The 24461-nt window shown below is 31.1% G+C and overlaps 1 protein-coding gene across 2 annotated transcripts in view; it reads left to right on the forward strand.

The window, feature by feature from the left end:
* The window catches only part of LOC145278075 (nicastrin-like), a 118877-nt gene that overhangs the window by 89485 nt on the left and 4931 nt on the right, over positions 1–24461 (forward strand). Inside the window, exon 15 of one of the 2 annotated variants that reach the window (XM_080130327.1) lies at positions 21558–21816. The exons of the other annotated variant lie outside the window; for it this stretch is intronic. Coding sequence (XP_079986453.1) covers positions 21558–21680 — 123 coding nt within the window. The 3' untranslated portion in view covers positions 21681–21816. Of the gene's footprint in view, positions 1–21557; positions 21817–24461 lie in introns of those variants that run through there. 2 annotated transcript variants of the gene reach the window in all.

Genomic DNA, 24461 nt, shown 5'->3' on the forward strand with positions numbered 1-24461 from the left:
CACCACAAAATTTCTGAAACCACCATTGTGTTGTGCATTCAGTAGTGGTTCTTTGGGCCAAATACTTTATTGATACCGTGAGCTGTTTCAGCAGCTTTTCAGCCTAGCTTGAATTGAAATAAGAAAATTATGGAAATTTGCTTTTTTCCATCTTGTATTCAACATTCTGAAAAGACATAATTGTTTTAAAACAATTATAATTTAAACGATTAGATAGAGCGAAAAACACTCTTTGAAATGATATATAAAGTAAAGGTATTATAACGAAAACTTATTTGAAAATACATGATTTGAAATCAAAATTAAAAATTCCACAAGATCCTTCTCGTCAAACTAATAGTTGAATGTCTGATTGATTTGGTATGAACAATGCATGCAAAAGTATTGGTTTTTAACGGAATGCACTGCATGAACAAAATTGGTATGCAACTATTTATTTTTATTTGTTTTTGTTTTGTTTATCGCTACAAGTTCTTTTTAAAAAAGAATAACAACATTTCTTATACCTGTCATATCACAATTGAAACAAAGATTTTCAAGAATAAACAACAAAGCCAAAAAATAAATAAAATGGTGAAAAAATAAATACACAACAAATAAACGTTACCAAAGGCAAGGTAAGTTACTCTTCTACCTACCTGGATTAGTTTTATATGTTGTAACTTATTTTTGAAGTGACTTTTTGTTAAAAATAAAGGTACTTTGAGTTAGAATGAAAACAAAATGGTGATCTCGGTTGAGCCTCGATAATCATTTAAAAATCAAAAATTAAACAAAACACGGGTAGAAATAACATTTTAACACAATTGCTGACATTTATTGAATGTGTTTTTATCAGAATTTTGTTTAATTCTCAATTTTTTTTTTAGCAATTGTTGAGGCTCGACTGAAAACACCAATTTGTTTTTCGTTCTAATTCAATACGTTTTATGTCGCCTATATTTGTAACTAAATAAATGCTTTAGAATAAGTTAAAACAAAAATATTATCTAATTAGGTAGAAGAGTAACTTATCTTGCCTTTGGTAACATTTATTTTTTCGTCTCTTTTATGGTTGTTTAACTATTCTGAAAAATCACCAATTTAAAAAAAAAAAAATTATACAAATATTTTCTTTTCTGATTAAGTTACACTTTTATTCAGTTTGAAATTAAAACATTTTAAGTTGAAGGTGTATTTTTTAAATTTTTTTTTAATAAGTCACCACTTCAGGTTTAAAGCCACTGGAGGATAAGAGTTAATGAGATGAATAGATTGACAGTTGAATCATGAATATTATGAAAGAATTGAATATATTTAAAGGAGGAGTAGTAGAAAAAAGATCCAAAATGCAAGGGAAAAGATAGTGTCAGGGTGGGAGGGGGTGAAATAAGTAGTAGGGTACGTTTACAGATGATTGGTTGGTGGCAGTAATTTTTTTTTTTTTTTTTTTTAGTGAATTTTGATTTGTAGAATAGGGATTACATATTAAAGAGGTGGAAGAAAAGGATATATAAATAATGTAGACACTAATAAAGGCTGATTTTTCGACACCTCCCCTCTCCCATAACAAATAATAGCAGTAAAAACTTGTAAAATAACATTGATTCATCATATTTTTTGCAGTAATCTCAAAAAGAAAGATTCTAAAAAACAATTTTTTTTTCTTACTCGCCATAAAACCAGTGAATTTTTGAAAATTCCCCAAAAAACTAAAAACGGAAAAATGGAACCCAATTTTATTTCTACGTATTTTGACGTAGACGATGAACACCACATGATTTTTAAAATTCTCTCAAAAATCAAATAATTTATAATTTTGTTAATTTTTTTACAGACTTACTTAAAAAAAAAAATGCTGAACTATATATAAACTGAAATAAAATGATATCCAAAAAAACTTCTCATATTTTGCCCCTTTCACCCAAAAAACTATCTTATCAGAAGTTTGGTGGAGGATCTTAGTTTTTTTTACATATTAAAATATACTAGAATGATGAAATAAAATATATTCAACTTGGTGTCACAATCATTGCCGCTTTATACAATTTTTATTGATTTTTCAAAAAAAAAAAAAAAAAAAGTTGGAAAATATATAAAAAATATTTTTTTATGTTTTACAAAACATTTTATTATTTACATTGTATAATTTTCGCCTGCAAAATTTCAAAATATTTTCAAAATAATTTCTTATTTTTTTTAATGATTGAATTTTTCAGAGTTCATAAAAAATATAGAAATTGCCTCTTAAAATTTATTATGAATAAACAGACAATCCACTGTTAATAATTTAAAAAGAAAAATTTTTTTAATCAATGCCATTTTTCAGCAATGAACAAGTGAAAAATATTTGTTCACCTTTGCATCTAAAAATTTTAAAATTGTTGCATAACCTATATTACTCATTTTTTAATTGTTAGAACAAGCATATAATTTCTAAGCCAAGTAACTGAAACAATTAAGTTCAGTGTTAATTAAATTTCTTTGTTTACGGCTGATTTTACAATCTGTTAATATTAAATAAAAAAAGTGGCTTTTAGTTTATAATTCTATACAAATATTTTGAATTGAAATAAGTTTCCAAAAGATTCTGTTAAAATTTAAATAATGCTTAGTTTTAGGAATTAAAAATAATTATTTCTTAGAATAAAGAAGAATTTAATAGAAATGATTTAAATATTACTTTTTTTTTTGTTACAATTTATGATATTGAAAATTAATAAATTGTTAACAAGGACATTTCATCACTTTCTGTTTGGTCAAATGGAAAATATTTTTCTATAAATAAAAGTAAAAATTATTTTGTAATCTTATGATTAGAAATAAATACATTTATTTTTTTTAAAAAATGGAATTTAGTTTATTTCATGTAAAACATTACTTAACGTATTTCAATAATGTTTATTTTTATTAATTTATTAACAAACAAAATGTTTACAGTTAGCTGCTACCATAGTCAACGAAAGATAACTGTAAGTTTTATGCATTTCAGATGTAACAATTTTTTTTATATATATACAAAAATTAAATTTCTTTTTCATCAAATTTCAAGCTAAATGTAAAACTTTTACTGTTATATTTCACTTGACTAATGATTGAACCAAAACATTAGCAAGGTAAGATGTATATTTGTGCTAAGATTTTTTTTTTCCCCTCCCTATATTTTTAATGTTTAATTTGGCTGTTTTTCTTATATTTAGGAAAAATTTGCTGCCATTGTGATTTTTTTTTTTTTTTTTTTTTTTTCGTTTTGCGATGTTCAAATCAAATTTCGACGGTTTTATGGAGTGTAAAATGTTTATATGCGATTTAAACCCTGGTCCTTCTTTGATATAGAATAAAAATTATGATGAATTAATTTCATTTTACTAGTTTTTGCTTGTATTTTTTATTATGAGTGTTGAAAATTAGTATCATATATATGATTACGGGAACAGATCATGTTGTGTGAAATAGGTTTCATTTGATTCTTGTCCAGAATTCCTCCTATATTAAAAAAAAAAAAATAAAGACAAATCTGTATGATGTACATATCTGTGAAAAAAACGAAAATGTTATATTCCAAAAATCGCATAAATTGAGCAAATAGTTTTATTTTTATAAAGGAAATCATTTTTAAGTGATTAATGGAAAATCGTAGGCATTACAACAAAAAATCTCACAAGATAGAATTATTGTTGAGCTATCTCCCATGTTTCTTAAGATTATTTTTAAGATGGTGACGCGTGACGCGATAGTCATTCTTCTCTTACTCATAAAATTTTTATTTCACATGTGTGATGCAACTGATGCAAGTTTTTGTTTTCTTTTTTTTTTCTTTTTTTTCCTTTTTTTTCTTTTTTCTTTTTTTTCTTTTCTTTTTTTTTCTTTCCTTTTCTTTTTTTTCTTTCTTTTTTTTCTTTTCTAAATAAAAGAATTCGTGCTCATATTATCTAGCAGGAGAAATAACTTGGATATGGTTCAAGGGAAATAACTGTTGACTATACCATAATCTCAAATCAGTGATGTAAAGTGAATAGGACTTAGTTTGATATTATTTGGGAACCATTACAAGACTAGATACTGCAACCAGGGGACAAAGACAATGCTAAAAGATGGTTAGCTGTCTGGAAGTTTCGTCTAGACTACAATCAGAACTGAGATTTGCTAAAAACGATATCAGCATTGTGGGATCTGTAAAAATGTAGGGCTTGAGTCTTGACAGAAGAAGCACATCCGTTTAGCTCAAAAGCCACCGTCAGAAAGAGGGTAAGACTCTACAGATTTCACACGTTCGTGATGCAAGTTTTTTTTTTTTTTTTTTTTTTTTTTTTTTTCTCCCAAATAAGACTCTTTCTCTTATGTAGTCTAATTCGGAGAGGATAGCTTATATAAGGCCCAAAGGAAATAACTATTGAGTATACAGAACTGGTGACCTCTTTATGGATCTCATACATGATTTATTGCCTTTTCAAATAGAATTCATTCTTATGTTGTCTAGCAGGGGAGATAACTTGAATATGGTTCAAGGGAAATAACTGTTGACTATGACGTGATCTCAAGCGGCATCCTTTTCAAATACATCTCCGTTCCTAACACTCTCCTCTACTTTTGAATATCGCCCACTTCATAATTATACTAATTCTGCTACCTAGCTTGTTGGTATCCATGGAAACTTACTAATTTTCCATCATATTTTTATGCAAATATTTATTTGAATGAATAAAAATGTGTTAGTTAATGCTGATTTGATATGTTATCTTCATTTTTGTTATTTTTAGCATTTTGGTAGACACATTCTTTGGCCTTCTTTAGAATGTGTTTAATATTTGTTGTCTCCTTTTCAAATTTTTTAAATCCTTATTTGCCAATAGATTTTTGTTTTAATGGGTCACCACTTATCTAAATAGAAAGCCACTCATGGAAAAATGTTAATAAGATGGATAAATTGTCAGTTAAATGATGAAGAATATTATTAGAGGATAGAAAATGATAACTAGAATAACAGAATTTGATTATGTAAATATTTTAGCATTTCAAACATGGATTTTACTTGTATAATAACTTATTATAAAGATAATTTATAGAAGACAATATAGTGCAGAAGTGTAACAAATAAGCACAACCTGAAGCAAATTAAAACGACAGTGGAATAAGTTATGCAAATTCTTATCTTTCATTAATATAATTTTTTTTCTTATTCCTTTTTTTTTTTTTTCTTATTACAATCTTAATTGCTGTCAATGCAATTTGAAAGAGATTCCATAGAATGTTTTGGGGGAAAATCTCCTTCATCCTATTATAATTATCTACATCCTCGCAAGCATTTATTTATGAAAAATTATACTTTTTTGTTATGCAACACCTTGTACATTTTTCCAACTCTCCTGAATACCACCCAGTCTAATAATATTAAACCAGCAGTAACAATGACATATATGTGTATACTTTTTTTCACGTGTTCATTTGTAGTTTTTTTGTTTTTCTCTATAGAAATGCTGGTGCTGGCTGCTTTTGATGCTTTTTTTTTTTTTTTTTTTTGCTATCTAGCACACACCTGTCTTCACATCACTTATTTAAATCTATATTCTACGCCTATTGTCACTGCTTATTTAATAAGATTGGGTTGATTTAGCGTCCAGGAGATCCAAGAAAATTATAAGTTATTAATAGTAGTAAGACTACTATTATTAGTAGTAGTAGTATTAACTATTATTAATAGTTGTATTAATTATTATTTGTACACCAGAGATTACTTACTGACAGCAACCAGAGTCTGGGTGACAAGTCTCCCTAGATTTCCAGTACCTACCATATCTTACGATAACTTTTGCACATTAGTTTGCGTTATCACAATGGCCATTTATTATTGATTTCTCGTTGGCAGCAACCATTGGTCTTCACTGGAATTTGAATGGCAATAAGTCTCCTCAAGGTCCTATTCAGCTCTCACTTATCCAATGGAGGTCTGATTGGTACTTTCTCTCAGTCTTTCCATCCTCATCGTCCTCCTTGACCTTTCGTGGCGATTTGGTGTAGTGTCAGTCAGTACAGTTTTTTGCTTTTGGAAGTGGGGGAAGTTAACTTGAAATTTTATGGTAGTTTTATTATTAGTAATAGTAATAGTAGTAGTAGTAGTGTCTTTATCAGTGTGAAAAGTTCTTAGATCCAGTGTTTCTTTCTATTTTATAATGTTAAACAGAATCACACAACAAACTGCTTGTCTGTTGCCAATTATATTTCCAGTAAGGCTGATACCCATCAATACACCTGAGTAAACTTTACTTATAGCATCTACTAAATGGTCAGTCATGTAATACCGATCAGACTGAACATTGCTTAACTTTAGGCTAAAGTCTTATTTTCATAAATAAATGTTTATGTCTGATTTTAAATATTAACTTGATTGGATCGATAATCAGCATCGACTAATGTTGTTATGATTAATAATATTATCATTTTTTTTTAATCTTTTGTTAACATTGACTTATTGTAATAATAATGAATGCCTTTATTATTGTTATTATCATTGCTTTTTTTTTATTGAATGAAATGTATTATAATTCTTATTTAATTTGATTCATTGCTTGCTATTGTTTTTGCTCAATGACAGCAGCTTTTTTATTTTCATTGTATTTTTTTGCGAGTGGACATTTGCATACTGAACATTTGGGATCAATTAGGGTTTACAGACCTCAGCAGGAGGAGAAAACAATTGGAACAGCTTTCAGTTGGCCTTTACTATTCACTATTAAAAAGTAAAATCTCTTTTTTTTTTCTTTTTTTTTTTTTTCTTTAATTAAAATTTAAGTTAAAGAAAAAATGCACCCTACATTTTTTTTTTTTAAGTTAAAAATAAACCCCCTACATTTTTTTTTTTAAATTAAAAAGTTAAGTACATCTATAATATAAATCTCACCTGTCTGTTTAAATGTATGTATGTATATATGTATGTATGTATGTATGTATGCCTAAGACTTTCAACAGAGGCGACAGATTTTCACGAGATCGGTATCGTTTTGAAACTCTACCCTTCGAACGACAAATATCGAAAAATTGGCTAAAAACATTAATTCCTTCACCTTCAACTGGGCATTTTTGTACAGGGAGGGATCGCTTTTTTGCTAATATTTTTTAAAGTAATCCCCTCTTTTCGATTGACTAGCCTTAATTTAAACATTTGTCACTTCCAGTTTGGCGATGGGTGCAAAGATGTTTTTTTTTTTTTTTTTTTTTTTTACATTCTTTTCCTCCTTTGTGGTATGGGTTTGAGCCTGCCTGCCTATTACCACTTTTTTTTTTTTTTTTTTTTTTTTTTTTTTTTTTTTTTGCTCAACACACACCTCCAAACACCCAAGCAACGTTGTCACTCGGGCTAGTTAACAAATAAATCTTGTTGACGAAAAAATTAACAACTTGTATTTGTTTACAGAAGACGTGTGAAGGTCAATCAATATCCACTGAAAGCTGTTCATGTTTCCCCCTCCTGCTGACGTCTTTAAACTTTAATAGATCCAACATTTGAATACTAGACAAATACACATCTGAATCACTGCATATCTTTGATAATTTTGTGACACTACTTTCATTTTTTAAGAGTCATCTACTTTTTTTGGAAGAGTTGTTAATTGGCAACCATTTTATTTTTCTTGAAATAGTTGCTAATTACAAACCAAACTTTTATTATTCTAAAGAAAAAACGCCTTGTAGCAAATCAGTGTTTTTTGTTTTTGAACTAAAGTTTTTATCGCTAATTATGATATAATTATATAATTATAATAAAAAAGAAATTTTTTTTAATAAAATAGGCTGAACATTTTATTATATGATTATGAAATATTCAAAGTAATAAGCCATCCCTTACGATCCTAATAATGATGAAGTAATTAGATTAAGATATTTTTAAAAAGTTAGAAAAACAAAAAATGGCTGACAATATAATTGAAACATTCAAATTCCAGACATAACGACTTAGAACTTAAACTATTTGAAAAATATTATCTCTAGATTAAAAATATTGTCATTGCATTTTACGCAAAAAAAAACAAAAAAAAAACAATTTTAAATATTTTATTTCATTTATTTTCTTTTTGTAAAAAATTTTAATATTTTTTTTGTTTTTTCCTGAAAACTTTTGGTAATTGTTTTAAGCTTCAAAAAATATCAAAGGCTTGCATTGAGATGCAAATGCCTGTGCCATAAATGTTCAGTGCACAATTGTCCTAGAACCATTTTTGCTGACACTTCCTTGCATTTAAAAATGTTGCATAACATTTTTAAAAGCATCGATATTAGTGACAGGGTAATTCCAACATTTTTCCTAATTCTGATACAATTGCCGATTCTGTTCTAAATTCCTGATTCCAATTCTCTTAAAATCTCTTAAATATTTAGCTATAGATTTAAAAAAAAAAAAAAAAAAAAAATTTTTTTTTTTTTTTTTTTTCGGATTACCATAAAAACACCTGTAATATTTGTTTTTGTAAATGCAAAAGAAAACACTTGTGGGGAGGATATATAGAGTTTAGTTTTATTGGTATTTTAAAATCACGACATATCATTTCAGCATTAGTCCTAGCAATTGAAAATGAAGTTTTAAACAAAGAAAAATAAGATACAAAAAATCGTTATTGGCATCGGAAAATGAGCACAAATTTTTCTGATTATGATGCACCGTAAAATCAGATTTTTTTTATTCTTGATTCCAATTTAGTCATCCCAAAACTAATATATAATGTGCATGTGTGTTTATGGGGAAAATATGCTTATTCAATTATATTTCACCGTTTATTTACACCAATCCTTTAATTTATGAAGCTCAATGTAACTACAAAGCATATAAAATAAATGACATAAAGTCTATATTTCAAATTTCAAGATGTCTTTCTTTCAGCATGTTAAAATGTTCAATTCATGAAAACACCTGTTTCATAGCGCAGAATCATTTATGTAATTATTGCCAATTTTTTAATTTATTCTGCCTTTAACTCATCAGAAGAACAGGAATTCATCAACTTTAGAAGAAAAGAGAATTCAAAGATGGTGTACCTAAAAGAAAACACAATTGCAACTTCTCTTCCAATTTTTCAGATTTTGTAATCATGACCATATTGCTTTTATTTTCAACTAGTTCCTGTTTTTCTGATGAGTTAAAGGCAGAATAAATGAAAAAATTGACATATTAATTACATGAATGATTCTGTGCTATGAAACAGGTGCTGTCAAGAACTGAATATTTTAACATGCTGAAAGAAATAAATGGTAAGATGGATATCTTGAAATTTGAAACGTCAAAAACTTTCTTTGTCATTTATTTATATATTTGTGTGTGTGTGTGTGTGTGATGACGTCTGAAAAATGCTTCCTATGAAATTGTTATTAAAATTCACAATTTGTTTGGCAATCCAACCACATTTGATAGCAATAAACTTGAGTCTATTCTGTCTTGTCCACCAAGTTTCAGTCAGGAATGTTCACCAGTCTTTGTTTGATCACTATTCAGTGACAAGCATGTCTTGATATGTGAAAATTGTTGATAACTTTATTATGCTCATCTTGGCACTGTTCTGATTTATGTATGATATTAGCAAGCTTGAACTGACTTCCTCCAAAGAAGGAAGTGTCAAGGGAATATTAAATTCATAGGCAGTCCCCAGTTGCATTTATATTCCGATCAGGGTAGAAGACTTTTTTCTATTTTTTTTTTTTTTCAATTCTTGCATGGACGTGTTACCGTCTTCCTACATACAGTACCTGGTATTTTCAAATGGTCACCCATCTGATACTGATCACTCAATCTTGCTTAACTTTAGTGATTTAATGATTTACCCCCTACTTACAAGATGATCACGACAGTGTCCTTGCATCGAATTGAACTACGATAAAACAAAGAATGTTGAACATTTATGAAAACGTGGTGGATACCTAAAGCATAAGCTGATATTTTTTTTCTTAAATAAGGTCTGATTGTGGAAAGGATTAATGGTAGTATTGGGGGGGGGCTGAATTTTGATTTACATTGTTAAAAATAAGCATTACATGGAGAACTATTTGATGTCATGGCAAAAAAATACTAAACTTTATTCAATTTTCCCCCTTTCACCCCCCCACCGCCCAAGTTGAAAATATATTCGGGAGAAAAAAGAAAACGACTTGAGATCCTTACAGTAAGAGAGAACAAATATTTAATTTCGATAAATATTCAACTAAATTTTTTAAAATGTATATTCATTGAAGTTACATATAGGTGAGAAACACAGAGACATGTAAGACATAGTCTTTTATTAATAAAGAGATTTATAAAACATATTAAAAATAGTTTACCCTTTTCCCATTATAAATGAAAACATTTTGTTTTTTTAGCAACATTTGGTTTGTCGAGCCATTAGGTTGCCTCTCAGCTTCTATTCCTATTGAACCAATAGGTTGCCTCTTAGTTGCTATCATTGCCAAGCCGTTAGGTTGCCTCCCAGTTGCCATCATTGCCAAGCCGTTAGGTTGCCTCCCAGTTGCCATCCTTGCCAAGCCGTTAGGTTGCCTCCCAGCTGCTATTCCTATTGAACCAATAGGTTGCCTCTTAGTTGCTATCGTTGCCAAGCCGTTAGGTTGACTCCCAGCTGCCATCCTTGCCAAGCCGTTAGGTTGCCTCCCAGCTGCTATTCCTATTGAATCAATAGATTACCTCTTAGTTGCTATCATTGCCAAGCCGTTAGGTTGCCTTCCAGTTGCCATCCTTGCTGAGTTATATCATCGTGTCATCAGCATAGATGTCAACAAATGATTTAAATATGTGTTTTGGGAGATCATTGATGTAGATCAGAGAGTTGGGCCCAGGATGGACCCTTGAGGGGCTCCAGCATTAATACTGCAGGCCTCTGATTTTTGCCCATCAGCCACTACTCTTATGAGCCTATCAGAGAGAAATGATTTAATGATTGCTTCTTTATTTAATATGGATTCCAGTAACTTACTCATGACACACAAGAGACTTATTGGTCTGTACTGAGAGGGAGATGACTTATCACCTGAGTTCTTAAATTCATACTGATGAGGTTTTCCAGGGTATTGGAAAGCACTTCTCCTTAAGGCAACACTTAAACAGTTTTGTAAGTATGGGGGCAAGTTCTGGTCAAAGCTTTTTCAACATGTCTTATCATTGAAAATTTATTTTTCAACTTAATTTTATTACTAATATAATATGTATATATATATATATATATATATATATATATACTAGCATGTAATGGCGTTGCTCAGTGGAAATGACACAAAACTAGAACAAGATTCAGTAAAGAACCCCCACCCTCTGAAAACAAATAAAACTACAGTTGTTAGTGGGGACCACTGTTGGCCCTTGGAAATAGCAAGCACTGGCAGCCATGACCAAAATGAAAACACCTGGCTTCCACTGTTGGGCATTGTCTGGCAGTGGCAGCTAGCAGAAGTAACTGGTGGTTACTGGCAATTAGGAGTGGTTTAGGGTGGTTACTTGCGGGTACTAGCGTTTACTGGCAGTCACAGGACTGCTCCAAAGAAATTGTTTGTCTTCAACTATTGAGCATTGTTGTGCACTGGCTGTCACTGGATGGCTGTGGCGGACACTGATGGTCGCTGCCGATTAGTGCTGTTTTGAGGCAGTTACTTACATTTACTGCTGGGCTCTGACTGAATTTAAAGCTGTTACTGTTGGTTTCTGATGTTCATTGTCAGTCACTGGTGGCCATGACCAGTATTGACCTCCATCGGACTTCTCCAAAATGAAATTGTCTTTAATGGCGAGCACTACTGGTCATTGACATTTTGAGGTAGTCACTTGCATTTACTGGTGGGCACTGGCTCACTCAGCAACTATTGGTCATTGTTGATCATGACCAGTGTGTGCGGCGCCTCCATTATACTACTATGAAATGAAAATGCCTGTCATCCAATAATGGGTACTGTCACCTAATGGCAAGCACTGTTGGTCACTGTCATAATTGACAGTGATTGATCGATGCTCTTTTAAGGTAGTTACTGTCACTTCTTGACAGGAGCAGGCACTGGCAGACAAATCGCCTGTCTTCAATTGTTGGGTACTGTCATCCAGTGGCAGCCATTGGTGGTTATGATGGTGATTGGCGGTAACTGATAGCCAGTACTCTTTTAAGATAGTTACTGTTATTTCATGGTAAGGATGGTCATTGGTGGTTACTGATGTTTTGAGGTAGTTACTTGCAGATATTGACATTTACTTGTGGTGACTGGTGAGCATTAGCTGTCGTAACAACTGTCAATCAAACGTCATGTTTTGTTCCAAGCCTGAGCAAAGCAGGAAGCATTTTATTCATTTACGCAATCCTGATTTGCTGCATTGGTGTAAATATGTTATTGTACTTAGGCAGAATATGGATCAGGCTATTTTTTTGGTATGATGTTTTTATGATGTTGAAGTTAAATTTAAGTTCATACAGTACTTTTTTGTTTCTTAAAATGTTAAGTGAAAGTACAGAATAGTTACAAAAAGCTTTCACCTCCCTTGTTAAGAATGGGCTTCTAAAAAAAAAAAATGTTATTCTGTCGCATTTTTTTTATACACTGTAATAAGTTTACATAAAATTCCGGGCAAATGACAATGGCAACAAGGATTTTATTAAATATGTATGACTAAAAATGATGTACGATCATTGTACAACTAGTTGCCACTGCTGCTGATCAAAGCAACTTCGACGCAGACGATCGAGTGGGTCCACCAGCATAAAATATCATAAAACATTCTTGTAATATATATATATATATAAAAGTGAAAATGTGTGTGTGTATGTATGTATGTTCGCTTTTTGTGTATGTCTGCAAAAGGATTTTTTCCAGCGGATTCTCGAGGCCGTCGCTCATTTTTAAAACTTTTTATATCACATCGAAATCATAATATCTACGAGTTACGAACGGGGGTCACATGTGTATTTAATTTGCCCGACTTTCAAAAGCTAAATATTCAACATTTTTTGATTGGCACATGTAGATTCGCCTTTTTCGTATAATGAAAGCGAAACTAATACGAAGATTGTTGCATTGTTCCCAGCACGATCGCCGGGAACGTCCAAAAGCAATCAGCTTTGATCAATGTGGTTTTTTCCTTATATCAGACAATTGCTATTCAATTTGGACAATCCCCTTTCAATGGGGAGCTGGTTTCCCCCCCCCCCTCTGCCATCATCTTGTGGAAGCCCAAATTGCCCCGCAGTAAATGAAAAAAAACGGTCCTGCAGTGAAACAAAGTAAATAAACGCCAAAAAAACTGCCCCGTCATCGTAACGCTCCTGTGATGACCTCATTCAGCATCCACCTGTCAATCAAACCTCTTTGAATCACTTTAATCGCTCTTACATTAACATTGTCGCCATAGCGCAGGTGTTGAGGCTCACTCTATAGGCCTCAAGGCTCCGGGTTCGAGCCCACGTGCCCCCCCCCCCAAAAAAAACACACACACACACCTACAAATACCCGAACAACGCTGGATACCCCCCCCCCGCTAGTAAACAATAAAACAAATTTACTCAAAAGTTTCAAGAGGTTATTTTTGGCAAATATCTTTAAGTATTTTTTAATATTTACTAAAAAAAACTCCCGCTTTTTAATAAATATTTCCCCTTACACAAGCGATCTACTAAGTCCATCAACGCAAAAAATGTTATGAAAATAAAAAATGACTTAGTCACAGTTGCAATTATTTTTGGCAAATTCTTAAAGATTGAGACTTTTTTTTTTCAACCCAGTGTGCCACATTTTTTATTTTTAATCTTTGTAAAAAAATAAATAAATAAGTTTATTTCTTTATTGAAATAAAAACAAAACGAATTTAGTCAGTCACAACTTTCAGCCGAGAGTTTTTTATTGTTTTTTTGGTTTTTTTTTTGGTTTTTTTGTTTTTTTTGTTTTTTCAAATTAAATTTTACAAGTGATCTTTTTTTTGTAATTTGAATAATTTTGTAGCACAATAGCAATGTAACACTAGAAAATCTCCTTAAAAAGTAGAATAAATCCCTGAAAACTGAAGCAATGTTTCCAATCCCGTGTGCCTCTTTTAAGGGAACTAGTTTTCCCCACATTTAAAACATTAGTGTAAAACTGCTCTCATGGGGAGGCAAGTAAATAACTATTTTTTTTTTTTTTTTTTCTGTTTTTCTTTTCTTTTTCTTTTTTATTTAAAATAATATTGCATAAAGTTCTTTTTTATGATAACGCGACTCTCAAAAAAAAAAAAAAGGATCAATATGTGTTGCTTGTCGAACCTGTAAAGGGTGTTTATTCCGAAAGTCATTCTCGACATGGGGAGATTGAAAATAAGAAAATACATTTCAGAATTACTATCCCCAATCTCCCTATGTTAAGAACAGCTTTCAGAATAAACACCCTTAACCTCATATTAAGAACGGCTTTCATAATAAGCACCCCTAACCTCATGTTAAGAACAGCTTTCAGAATAAACACCCCTAACCTCCCATGTTAAGAACAGCTTTCAGAATAAATATGCCTAACTTCCTCATGTTAAGAACGGCTTTCAGAATAAACACCTTTTGAAGGATGGTCAAGTAGCGCACATTGACCCACCCCCTCAAAAAAAAAGCAAATGAAATCATTTTTTTTAAGTTTTCTCCAACACGTTTTTAAGTTATATTATCGACTACTGCTAATTGTTTTTGCTTTTTTAATTAAACTAGAGTAAAAAGGTTCAAACTAAATCTTAAATAAACCCAAGTGATTTTTTTTTCTTTAATTTTGATTTTTTTTTTTTAACAAAAACTACATTCTAAATCTTTGAAATTAAAATTTGTAACAAAATTTGAAATATCTCTCAACACATAAATAGTTGTATTTCTATTTACTTTGTTTACTTTCTGGCTTAAGACAGTATATTTAAAAAAAAAAAATAGTTTATTTTTTTGTAAATATTGTAAGGTATGATGCTAAAGATACTTATCAAAAATAACCTTGACCGAAACTTGAATAAATCTGTTGTATCTCTTGTAAACAATACAAGATTTTTTGCATCGAAGAACCCAATAGTAGCTCGTCCATGTAAAAGTTACTTTAAAAACAGTAGCAGTAGCAAATAATCGTACAATTTAGTTGTAGAATTTTATATGTATGATCAAAATCCGGCACAACTAAATTGTCCAATTTGGGTCCCTACTGATTCACACAACTTTACACGTTTCTATGACAAACAGCAGGAGAAGTCAGTCATATAATGATTGGGAATAATTTTGGTCGTACATATTTAGTAAAACCGGCAAAAATGGCAATAAGAAATGATATCCAATTCTTTCATTGAGACAGAAGTAAGTTTATGAAGGTAGATATTATTTTCGGCATTTGTTAGACTCAGTTTTTGTTATTCGATTGCTTTCTGTTTTGTTGGATGATGCAGTGTTGTTCAGTTCTCAATAGTTGTTTGTAACTATTGTGGCAAGGTGTATTGTCCTGCATGGAAATAAGATTCATCAAGATTGTGGTGTAATCTTGGTGCCATATGTTACCAAAAAAACCCTTTGTAAATCTCGGCATTGAAATCACTGTGCATGCGGATAATAGAGCCAACTCCTGCAGATTACACCATTCTTCACACCATTGCACTTCACCATTTTCTTGACACATTGAGAAAACAGCTTTTTATTTGTTCTACGACATAAGTTTTGCTGTCAGAATCAAATATTAAACTTGGACTCGTCACTGAAATGAAATCTATCCCATGATGCATCAGTCCAAATAACGTTCTCTCACACATTTCAGGTGTACCTTTTGGTTTCGCTTTGAAATGAGAATGTTTGAAGCTGGGATACAGACATGCAATCTTGTATTTTTTAACCTGAACTTAGAAATCCTTTGCTCTATTTCCATAATGAGGCATTTTCATTTTTTTTTTTTTTCAATCAATATTGATTGATACGTTTTTTGTACTTTTAATTTCACAGATGTTTTTTTATATGAATACTAGATGTATTCAACGTTACCCAGTATCAAACTTAATGTTAAATTCCTTTAAGAAAAAATGAAGTAAAAATAAAAATGGAAAGAAACAGGTGTATGCAAGTATTGTTTTTCTAAACAGTTCACTTTTTGTAAGTAAAAAAAAAAAAAAAAATTAAATACTTGAGCTGAGATCGAAACCAAAACCTAAAGACAGCGAGTCAAGTGCGATAACCATTAGGCCAGCTTGACAATGTTTACAGTGTTTTCACACCTACTTATTTTTAACGTAATGTGAATGAGTTGCATATATGCGGTCATGAAACAGTTAAAGACAGATAAAAATCTGATTACCCACAAGTACTAATTTTTTTAATTTTAACCCTTTAGCAGCCTTTTTTTTCCAAATGAAAACCAATTAAAAAGTTTTCCACGTGTCTGAATACCCTATATACCAAATTTATACCAAATCTGTAGATCAAAAATTTGTGCGTATATAGGTTGAGAAGTGTCCTCACGCATACATTCTCACTTTTATGAATATATAGAGTATTGAAGTATAACATTTTCTTTTAATATCAATTTTAAAAGCGGCTATTACGTTCAGATATTTACTACTGCTGAGATATTGCCCCCAAAAAAAAAACATTTGTACTCTTTCATCAAATAAAGAATATGTGGTAATTGGAAGGTAAGAGTTTTCAGTGATGTTTTCAGAATAACCAACAAAAATAAGGAGGTAGAAAATAAATATGCAATAAATGTTGCCCAAGTCCAGATAAGTTATTCTATCTACCTTTTGTGGTTGAACTTATTTTAAAGTGTGTTTTTTTTATTAAAAAATAAAGCCTGATGAGTTAAAATGAAAAAAAAAATGGTGGTCTCATTAAAAACTAATCATTAAAATTATTTTAAAGTGTGTTTTTTTATTAAAAAATAAAGCCTGATGAGTTAAAATGAAAAAAAAAATGGTGGTCTCATTAAAAACTAATCATTAAAGACATAGTCGCGCTTTGGTAATCACTCAAAAATTGAAAATTAAACCAAATATTGGTAGAACATTACATTTTTTGCACAATTGGTGACATTAATTGGATGTGTTTCAATCGGTATTTCGTTTAATTTTCGATTTTTGAGCGATTATCAATGGTTCAGTATGGCTCAAATTAGGCCATCACTTTGTTTTTTGGATAATTCAACAGGCTTTACATTACTTATTTTTAACTAAAAACACTTTAAAATAAGTTAAAACACAAAAGACTTGTTCACATAGGTGGAAGAGTAACTTATCTTGCCTTTGGTAACATTTATTTGTTGTATATTTTTTCATCCCTTGCTTTATTGGCTATCTTGAAAAAAAATGCTGGAAAGGGATCAAATTAGGCTGACTCTTTGAAATTGATGAACTGTCCGTTTGCATTTGGTAGGTTAATGGTCAAGTTGAACACTGCTAGTACAAAATATGGAAGGTGCAAGAGACATTTATTAAGCTTGCTGAAATATTAAATTTTCTGTCATGAAAATAGTGTCCAGTCGGCTGCAAAAAGATACTTTGAATTGGTCAAGTAGATTTTTTGCATCAAATTTGATTGTTCAGATGAAGTCATCCAAGGTTCACACAAGCTTGAAAAGTCCTTGAATTTTGACTTCTGCCTTGAAAAGGCCTTATTTCTAATATTACCTTGAAAATCTGGAAAATGTCCTGAAAATTGTATTCTTTATGTCCAGTAAAAATTTATGTTGAAATATTAAAAATAAAATCGAAATAAATACTATTAAATTATTTTTTAAATATCAATAAAAAATATCATTAAACTATTTTTTAAATATTGAAAATAAATACATTGTTCTGAAAATAGATTGTATTGTGGTGGATAGAAGAGTTATGTCCCTTTATCACGAAACTGATATTTTCCAATGTGATAACTAAGGCTATGACAACAGCATATTCTTTTCATTGTTTTGACTCTTGAGTGGGTATCCGTTGATATCTTATATGCTTTTATATAGAGTTATGTGGTTCTCGGTTGATTAACTCTGTCTAATGTATACTCGAGAGTTAAAACAATGAAAAGAATATGCTGTTGTCATAGACCTAGTAATAATATTGGTAGTTTCGTGATAAAGAGACAAAGCTCTTGTATCCACAATATTGGAAATTCAAGATTAAAAGTAAAATGAAGACAACGTAGAGCAATCTACAATGGCTTATTTTTGTCTGTATATGAAAATGAGTTTTCCTGTCAATTAAGATTTTTGGTTTATCACTGTTTATCAAATTTTGTTTTGAAAACTTGAATTTTGTCTGGAAAAGGCCTTGAAAAGTCCTTGAAAATGGACATTAAAAATCTGTATGAAACCTGTCATCTTAATATAGTGTGCCTGTCATCCCTCTCCAAGACATAATACCCATGTAATCGTTAATAAAATCTGCAATCTTTTCTTCAATCCAACCATATTTGGTACAAATAAACTTCAGTCTATGCTTGACTTGTCCACCAAGTTCAGTCATTAATATCCAACAGTCTTTGTTAGATTGCCATTCAATGCTGTGTGTCTCGGCAGTAAGAGGTGCGATCAAGAATCTGTTTCATCAGACCTTAAACAACACCCCCTCCTCTTTCAGATTTTTTATCCATGGAATATCGCAAAATACAGCACAAAGGTATGGCGCAGTCACATTGACACACTTGTTCTTGTTAGATCATGAAAGTTAAGCAATGTTGAGCCTAGTCAGTATCAGATGGGTAACCATTTAAAAATACCAGGCGCTGTATGTAGGAGGGTGTCAACACCTCCCTGCAAGAACTGTAAAACCCTAACATCATCATCTTCCATGACCGCTTGTGAATTTCATACTCCTTGATATTTCCTTCTTTGGAGGAAGCCGATTCAATCCATGTAGGGTGAGTACTGCTGGGATATCCCAATGATAATGCCTAATAAAACGGTCCACAGACTGTTCCTGAAATAAAAAAGCACCATCGCTCTATATCCATGCAGTGCTGAGATAGGAATGCGTCAGAGTTATAGACAATTCTGCACGTGTGCTTATCGTCAAACAACGATAAAACAAAGACTGTGGGATATTCATGATTGGAACTTGGTAGACAAGTCCTCCACAAACAAAAGTTTATTTGTACCAAATATGGTTGGATTGCAGAAAGGATTGTAAATTATATTTTATTTCCATCGGTGGGTAGTATTTTGAGGAGGAGGGGGGGGGGGGTCACCCTGTAGCTGATGTTTCAATTAATGTGAACTTCTTCAGAGTATAGTATGCTGTGTATTATGAGCTACTAGACTTTTTAGTCCATTAGAAATGGGGAAAAAGTTATGGCCTGTTGACTTAGAATGAGTGATTTGTACCAAATTGATGGTTGAATATGGTTAAATTTGTACTCATTTTTGCATTAAAATATTAATCGCTATTAATTCTTATTAACTGTATATTGATGGAATACCATAATACTTAGTTTGCTGTACCTTAGCAAAGGTTCATACAAAATTCCAATGGATTGCAGAAAGTATTGTGAATTTTATTGATGATATCATGTTTTACAAGTACTTTTTTCTAATGAACTCGTCACACTAGTGCCCTCGTCAGTGTTATACCCCTCAACTAACCTGACACACAGCAAAATTTGATGCCTTCACTGTAGAAGCCAATTGATACCAGAGAAACCTTCCCTTCTACTCTGATAGTTTAGATTTCCTTGAACTTCTAGACGTTGGAATTCTTTCCCTGTTTCCCTGACTGTACTAACGTGTAGGAGTTTAAGTGCAATATGAACAGACTTCTTGCTGTTCAACTCCTTACTTAGTGTCCCTGTAGGTATGGATCCCTAATTCGTATTTGCTCTTTATGTCTCAGTAGCAATTTGATTTGTTTTGGAGTGAATTTAAGTAAAACAAAAAAAAAAGGTTAAATATTGTAGATTTTTTTTTTTTTAATTTTTTTTTTTAAGAAAACTATTCTTAGCATGAAATGTTATTTGCTTGCAAGCCAAACAAAAATTTTTTTTTTTTTTTTATGGGCCACACTCAGTACACGTGCCAGAGGTTGACATCCCTTAATCTATAACATATATAAAACACGATAACAGTTAATAAAACAATCATGGATTGACAATATTAGTGTGTTAATACTATTACTTGGGGGGGGGGGCATCTTCATTCTTTCTGGTTGTTTAGTGTTGTCCACACTCTAGATGCTTTTTGAGTCAGGGTTGTGTCAGCTGCCATTCGATCGATATTCTCACCTGCTTGTTTTTTTTTTTTTTTTTTTTTTTTTTTTTTTTTTTTTTTTTTTTTTTTTTTTTTTTTGTATTGTTTCTGTCTTATATATATATGAGTGACCCTTAAAAAAAAAGCGCTCATGAAATCATTAATACAATGCACAATTGTTTGTGAAATCCGATCATACATGATACAAATAAACTTATGTCTACGATTGACTTGTCCACCAAGTTTCAGCCAAGAATCTACAGCAGTCTTTGTTTTATCACTGTTTAATAATAAATACACGTGGATGCAACATAAAAAATTAATAAACTCTGACACATGTTGAACTAAGCACTGCCCTAATTTGCCTGTGATCATCATCTTTAGTTCAAGGATAATGTTTTGATATATATTAGATTTGAAATAACCTGACAAGCAAAAACTTGGTTAAAGTTCAGTGAGTGTGGTTCTCATTGTTCAGCCGTTATATATGTGTAGTTACTCTTTTTTAATCAAAGAATTACTTCCCTTATGTAGATTCATTCCTTGAGGAATCTATAAATGTGTGTGCATCCAGAGAGAGGAATGGGCTGGACGGATGAGAAGGAGAGTGGTGGTGGTGGTGGTGGAGGGGGGTGAAAGAGAAAAAGCTACAGAGATGGAGAGAGAAAGGTAAAGATGTAGAAGTTTTAATAGAAATATATTATACTTTTGCCCCGGGCAATGCCGGGTAGCTCTGCTAGTCTAATTGAAAAGTGATAAAACAAAGACTTTCGTGAGTAAAACTTGGTGGACAAATCAAACATAAATTGAAGTTTATTTGTACCAGATATGGTTGGATTGCAGAAATAGTTGTGAATTTTATTAATGATTCTATGGATGGCATTTTTTTTTTTTTTTTTGTCCTTTTGGAAGATGAGGGTTACCCTGCATATTTTCTGTAGTTAGTATTGATTGTTTCAGACTTATTTAGTTGAATATGCTAGACATTTTGTGTCTATCGAGTGTTAATCCTTATTTCCAAATTGTAACAAAGTCCAATGAAAGTATAAGGTAAATGAAAACCTTTCCAAAATCTTGTGACTTTTCTAAAAATCTCTCGATTTATTTTCTTTCACGTTAGATAGCATATCTTATAGTTCTATCAAAGGATAACTATTCAAAAGTTCCATAGGTGAGGAAAGTACCCAGAAAACAGAATGGTTTTTGAAAATTTTTATTTACCTAAATTGCAGGACCATGATTGAATTTTTAAAAGTGATTAGCAAATATAATAGACACAAAATATTTCATATTCAACGAAATGTGGTTAAAATATACATGTATGTGTGTGTGTGTGTGTATATATATATATATATATATATATATATATATAATGTATCTAAGAATAATTCTCATTGCAAACCTTTGCTGGCTCATTTTACTTCCAGGCAGTTACTCTGTTTGTCGGTGTCCTCCTCCTGTGTCTGGCTATGGGAATCGTCTATTTTCTGAACAGCCGTGCAGAGGTTGTCTTCTCTGCGGCACCAGTTTGCCCGGCTTATGATGGCTAGAAACTATACTTCACACCTCACACTCCCACCCAGCTATCTTTGACTCTTTTTCTTTAAAATTTTTTTTTTTTATTTGAAACTAAATTTTTTTCCTCTATCACATACACATATATATATATATATATATATATATATATATATATGCATAGGAATGATGTAGCAATGTAGAATACCGGGGTATTGAAATGACATGACTTATGAACAAAAACAGTCAGACAAACAAAGGTGGTGTTGATTTTTGTATGTCCATTTTTTTTTTTTTTTTTCTTTTTCAAAATCATTCGCATAAAAATCAGTAAATATGGACTTGTTGTTTTAATATAACCGAATTGGTAAATGTTTAATTCTCACAGCTATTTTTTTTTTTTTAATTAATTTTTCTTTTTAAATACGTTTTGTTCTCGAAATATCGAAGACATTTCACCATTTCGGTTATATTATACAACAAGTTAAGATTTACTGATTTTTATATGTGATTGATTTTGAAAAATAAATATTTGAAGATTTATAATCTTAATAAACCTTTGTTTGTCTATTTTGTTCTTACCTCTTAGCTCGATATTCTACATATACACTTATATATTTGTTTACCAGCAATGCTTCAAGCAAACTACCTTTCCCTTTTTTATATATATGCCTTTCTCTCTCTCTCTCATTTGTTCCATCAGAACCTTTCATCATTGGCAACTTTATCAACCCGCTTACTCTCTTCATTCTTATAAATACCTTTCTTAATTTTTTTCTATTGAAAACATCTAACAAATTGTTAAAAAACAAGTGTAATAACAAAATAAAACAAAAAAAAATCATCCCTCCCCCCCAAAAAAAATTAAACCCCACTCCAATTTCCACTCATTTCTTCTATCCCTTCCATTCGGCAAAAATATATATATATATATATATTTGTGTGAAAAAAAAGAAGCCAAGTAAATGTGGTAAGTATAATATAAATTTTTTTTTTTTTAATTTTAAATCTAGAAATTGTGTATATATATTTAAAACAATTCAATGTTTTGCTTTTTGTTTTTTCTAGAAAATGTACTCAATATTTGATATTGAAAAAAAAAAAATGTAAATTAAAGCAAAATGATTGTTACTAAAAAAAATTTTTTTTAATGAGTGCTTATATAGATTAGTGATCTTTTAAATAATTACATTTCAGGTGAAAACATTATGTACTGGAACGATAAAATTGTCGTCATAGAAAAGATGGCATGATTCCATTTCCATTTGATCAAAACTAGTTTTCCTTTGGTGTTGTAGACCATCTACTAGTTGGCCAGTTGTGTATAAATCCCAAGAGTGGTAGAGGCCTTCTATCATGTATGAAAATGACACAGTATTCAACAACATCGGAAATGCAGTGCTGTACAACTCATGCTCTCTACTGATCCAAGTTATGACAACAGGACCATTGCCAGCACCCTCAAAATGCAAATCTGGACAGTTCGACACTTGAGGGCACAGCTCAACGAGATTTCTGGCCACAGTTATGGTCTTTTGTGTGGTTTCAAGTGAGGGCCACATTATGCCACCTCACATCTTCAAAGTTGGCTTGAAAATCAACACCAAAGTGTATCTGGATGTGCTGAAGAGTGTGATGATCTCCTGGTGCAATCAGGTAGCCGCTGGCAGACCCTGGGTGTAGTAGCAGGACTTGGCGCTGGCCCATAAGTCCAAAGAGACCCAGGTTTGGCTTCAGAAAGAGTGCTACGACTTTGTATCCTTCTCTCACTGCCCCCCTCCTCCCCTGACCTGAATCCTCTGGACTACATTGTTTTGTCATATGTCGAGAACACCACCAACATGACCTCTCACAACACCAAAGTCAGCCTGATCACCGAGTATTCGCCAAGCTTCTGTTATCGCTAGTGGAAAAACCATGCTTTCAGTTCTGGACCCATATCGAGGTGATAATTGGCTATATTCAATGGATGTTAGCTCTACTCCATAATCAAGTTACCTGAATTGATTTTTTTAATAAAAGTTTTAAAATAAAGCTGTAGTGTTGTTTTAAAATAAAGCTGTAGTGTTGTTTTAAAATAAAGCTGTAGTGTTGTTTTAAAATAAATCTGTAGTGTTGTTTTAAAATAAATCTGTAGTGTTGTTTTAAAATAAAGCTGTAGTGTTGTTTTAAAATAAAGCTGTAGTGTTGTTTTAAAATAAATCTGTAGTGTTTTAAAATAAATCTGTAGTGTTGTTTTAAAATAAATCTGTAGTGTTGTTTTAAAATAAATCTGTAGTGTTGTTTTAAAATAAAGCTGTAGTGTTGTTTTAAAATAAAGCTGTAGTGTTGTTTTAAAATAAAGCTGTAGTGTTGTTTTAAAATAAAGCTGTAGTGTTGTTTTAAAATAAAGCTGTAGTGTTGTTTTAAAATAAATCTGTAGTGTTGTTTTAAAATAAATCTGTAGTGTTGTTTTAAAATAAAGCTGTAGTGTTGTTTTAAAATAAAGCTGTAGTGTTGTTTTAAAATAAAGCTGTAGTGTTGTTTTAAAATAAATCTGTAGTGTTGTTTTAAAATAAAGCTGTAGTGTTGTTTTAAAATAAAGCTGTAGTGTTGTTTTAAAATAAAGCTGTAGTGTTGTTTTAAAATAAAGCTGTAGTGTTGTTTTAAAATAAAGCTGTAGTGTTGTTTTAAAATAAATCTGTAGTGTTGTTTTAAAATAAATCTGTAGTGTTGTTTTAAAATAAATCTGTAGTGTTGTTTTAAAATAAAGCTGTAGTGTTGTTTTAAAATAAAGCTGTAGTGTTGTTTTAAAATAAAGCTGTAGTGTTGTTTTA

This window comes from Euprymna scolopes, chromosome 6, assembly GCF_053919585.1.
Source record: "Euprymna scolopes isolate OS-2025 chromosome 6, ASM5391958v1, whole genome shotgun sequence".
In the NCBI taxonomy this organism is placed as follows: domain Eukaryota; kingdom Metazoa; phylum Mollusca; class Cephalopoda; order Sepiida; family Sepiolidae; genus Euprymna; species Euprymna scolopes.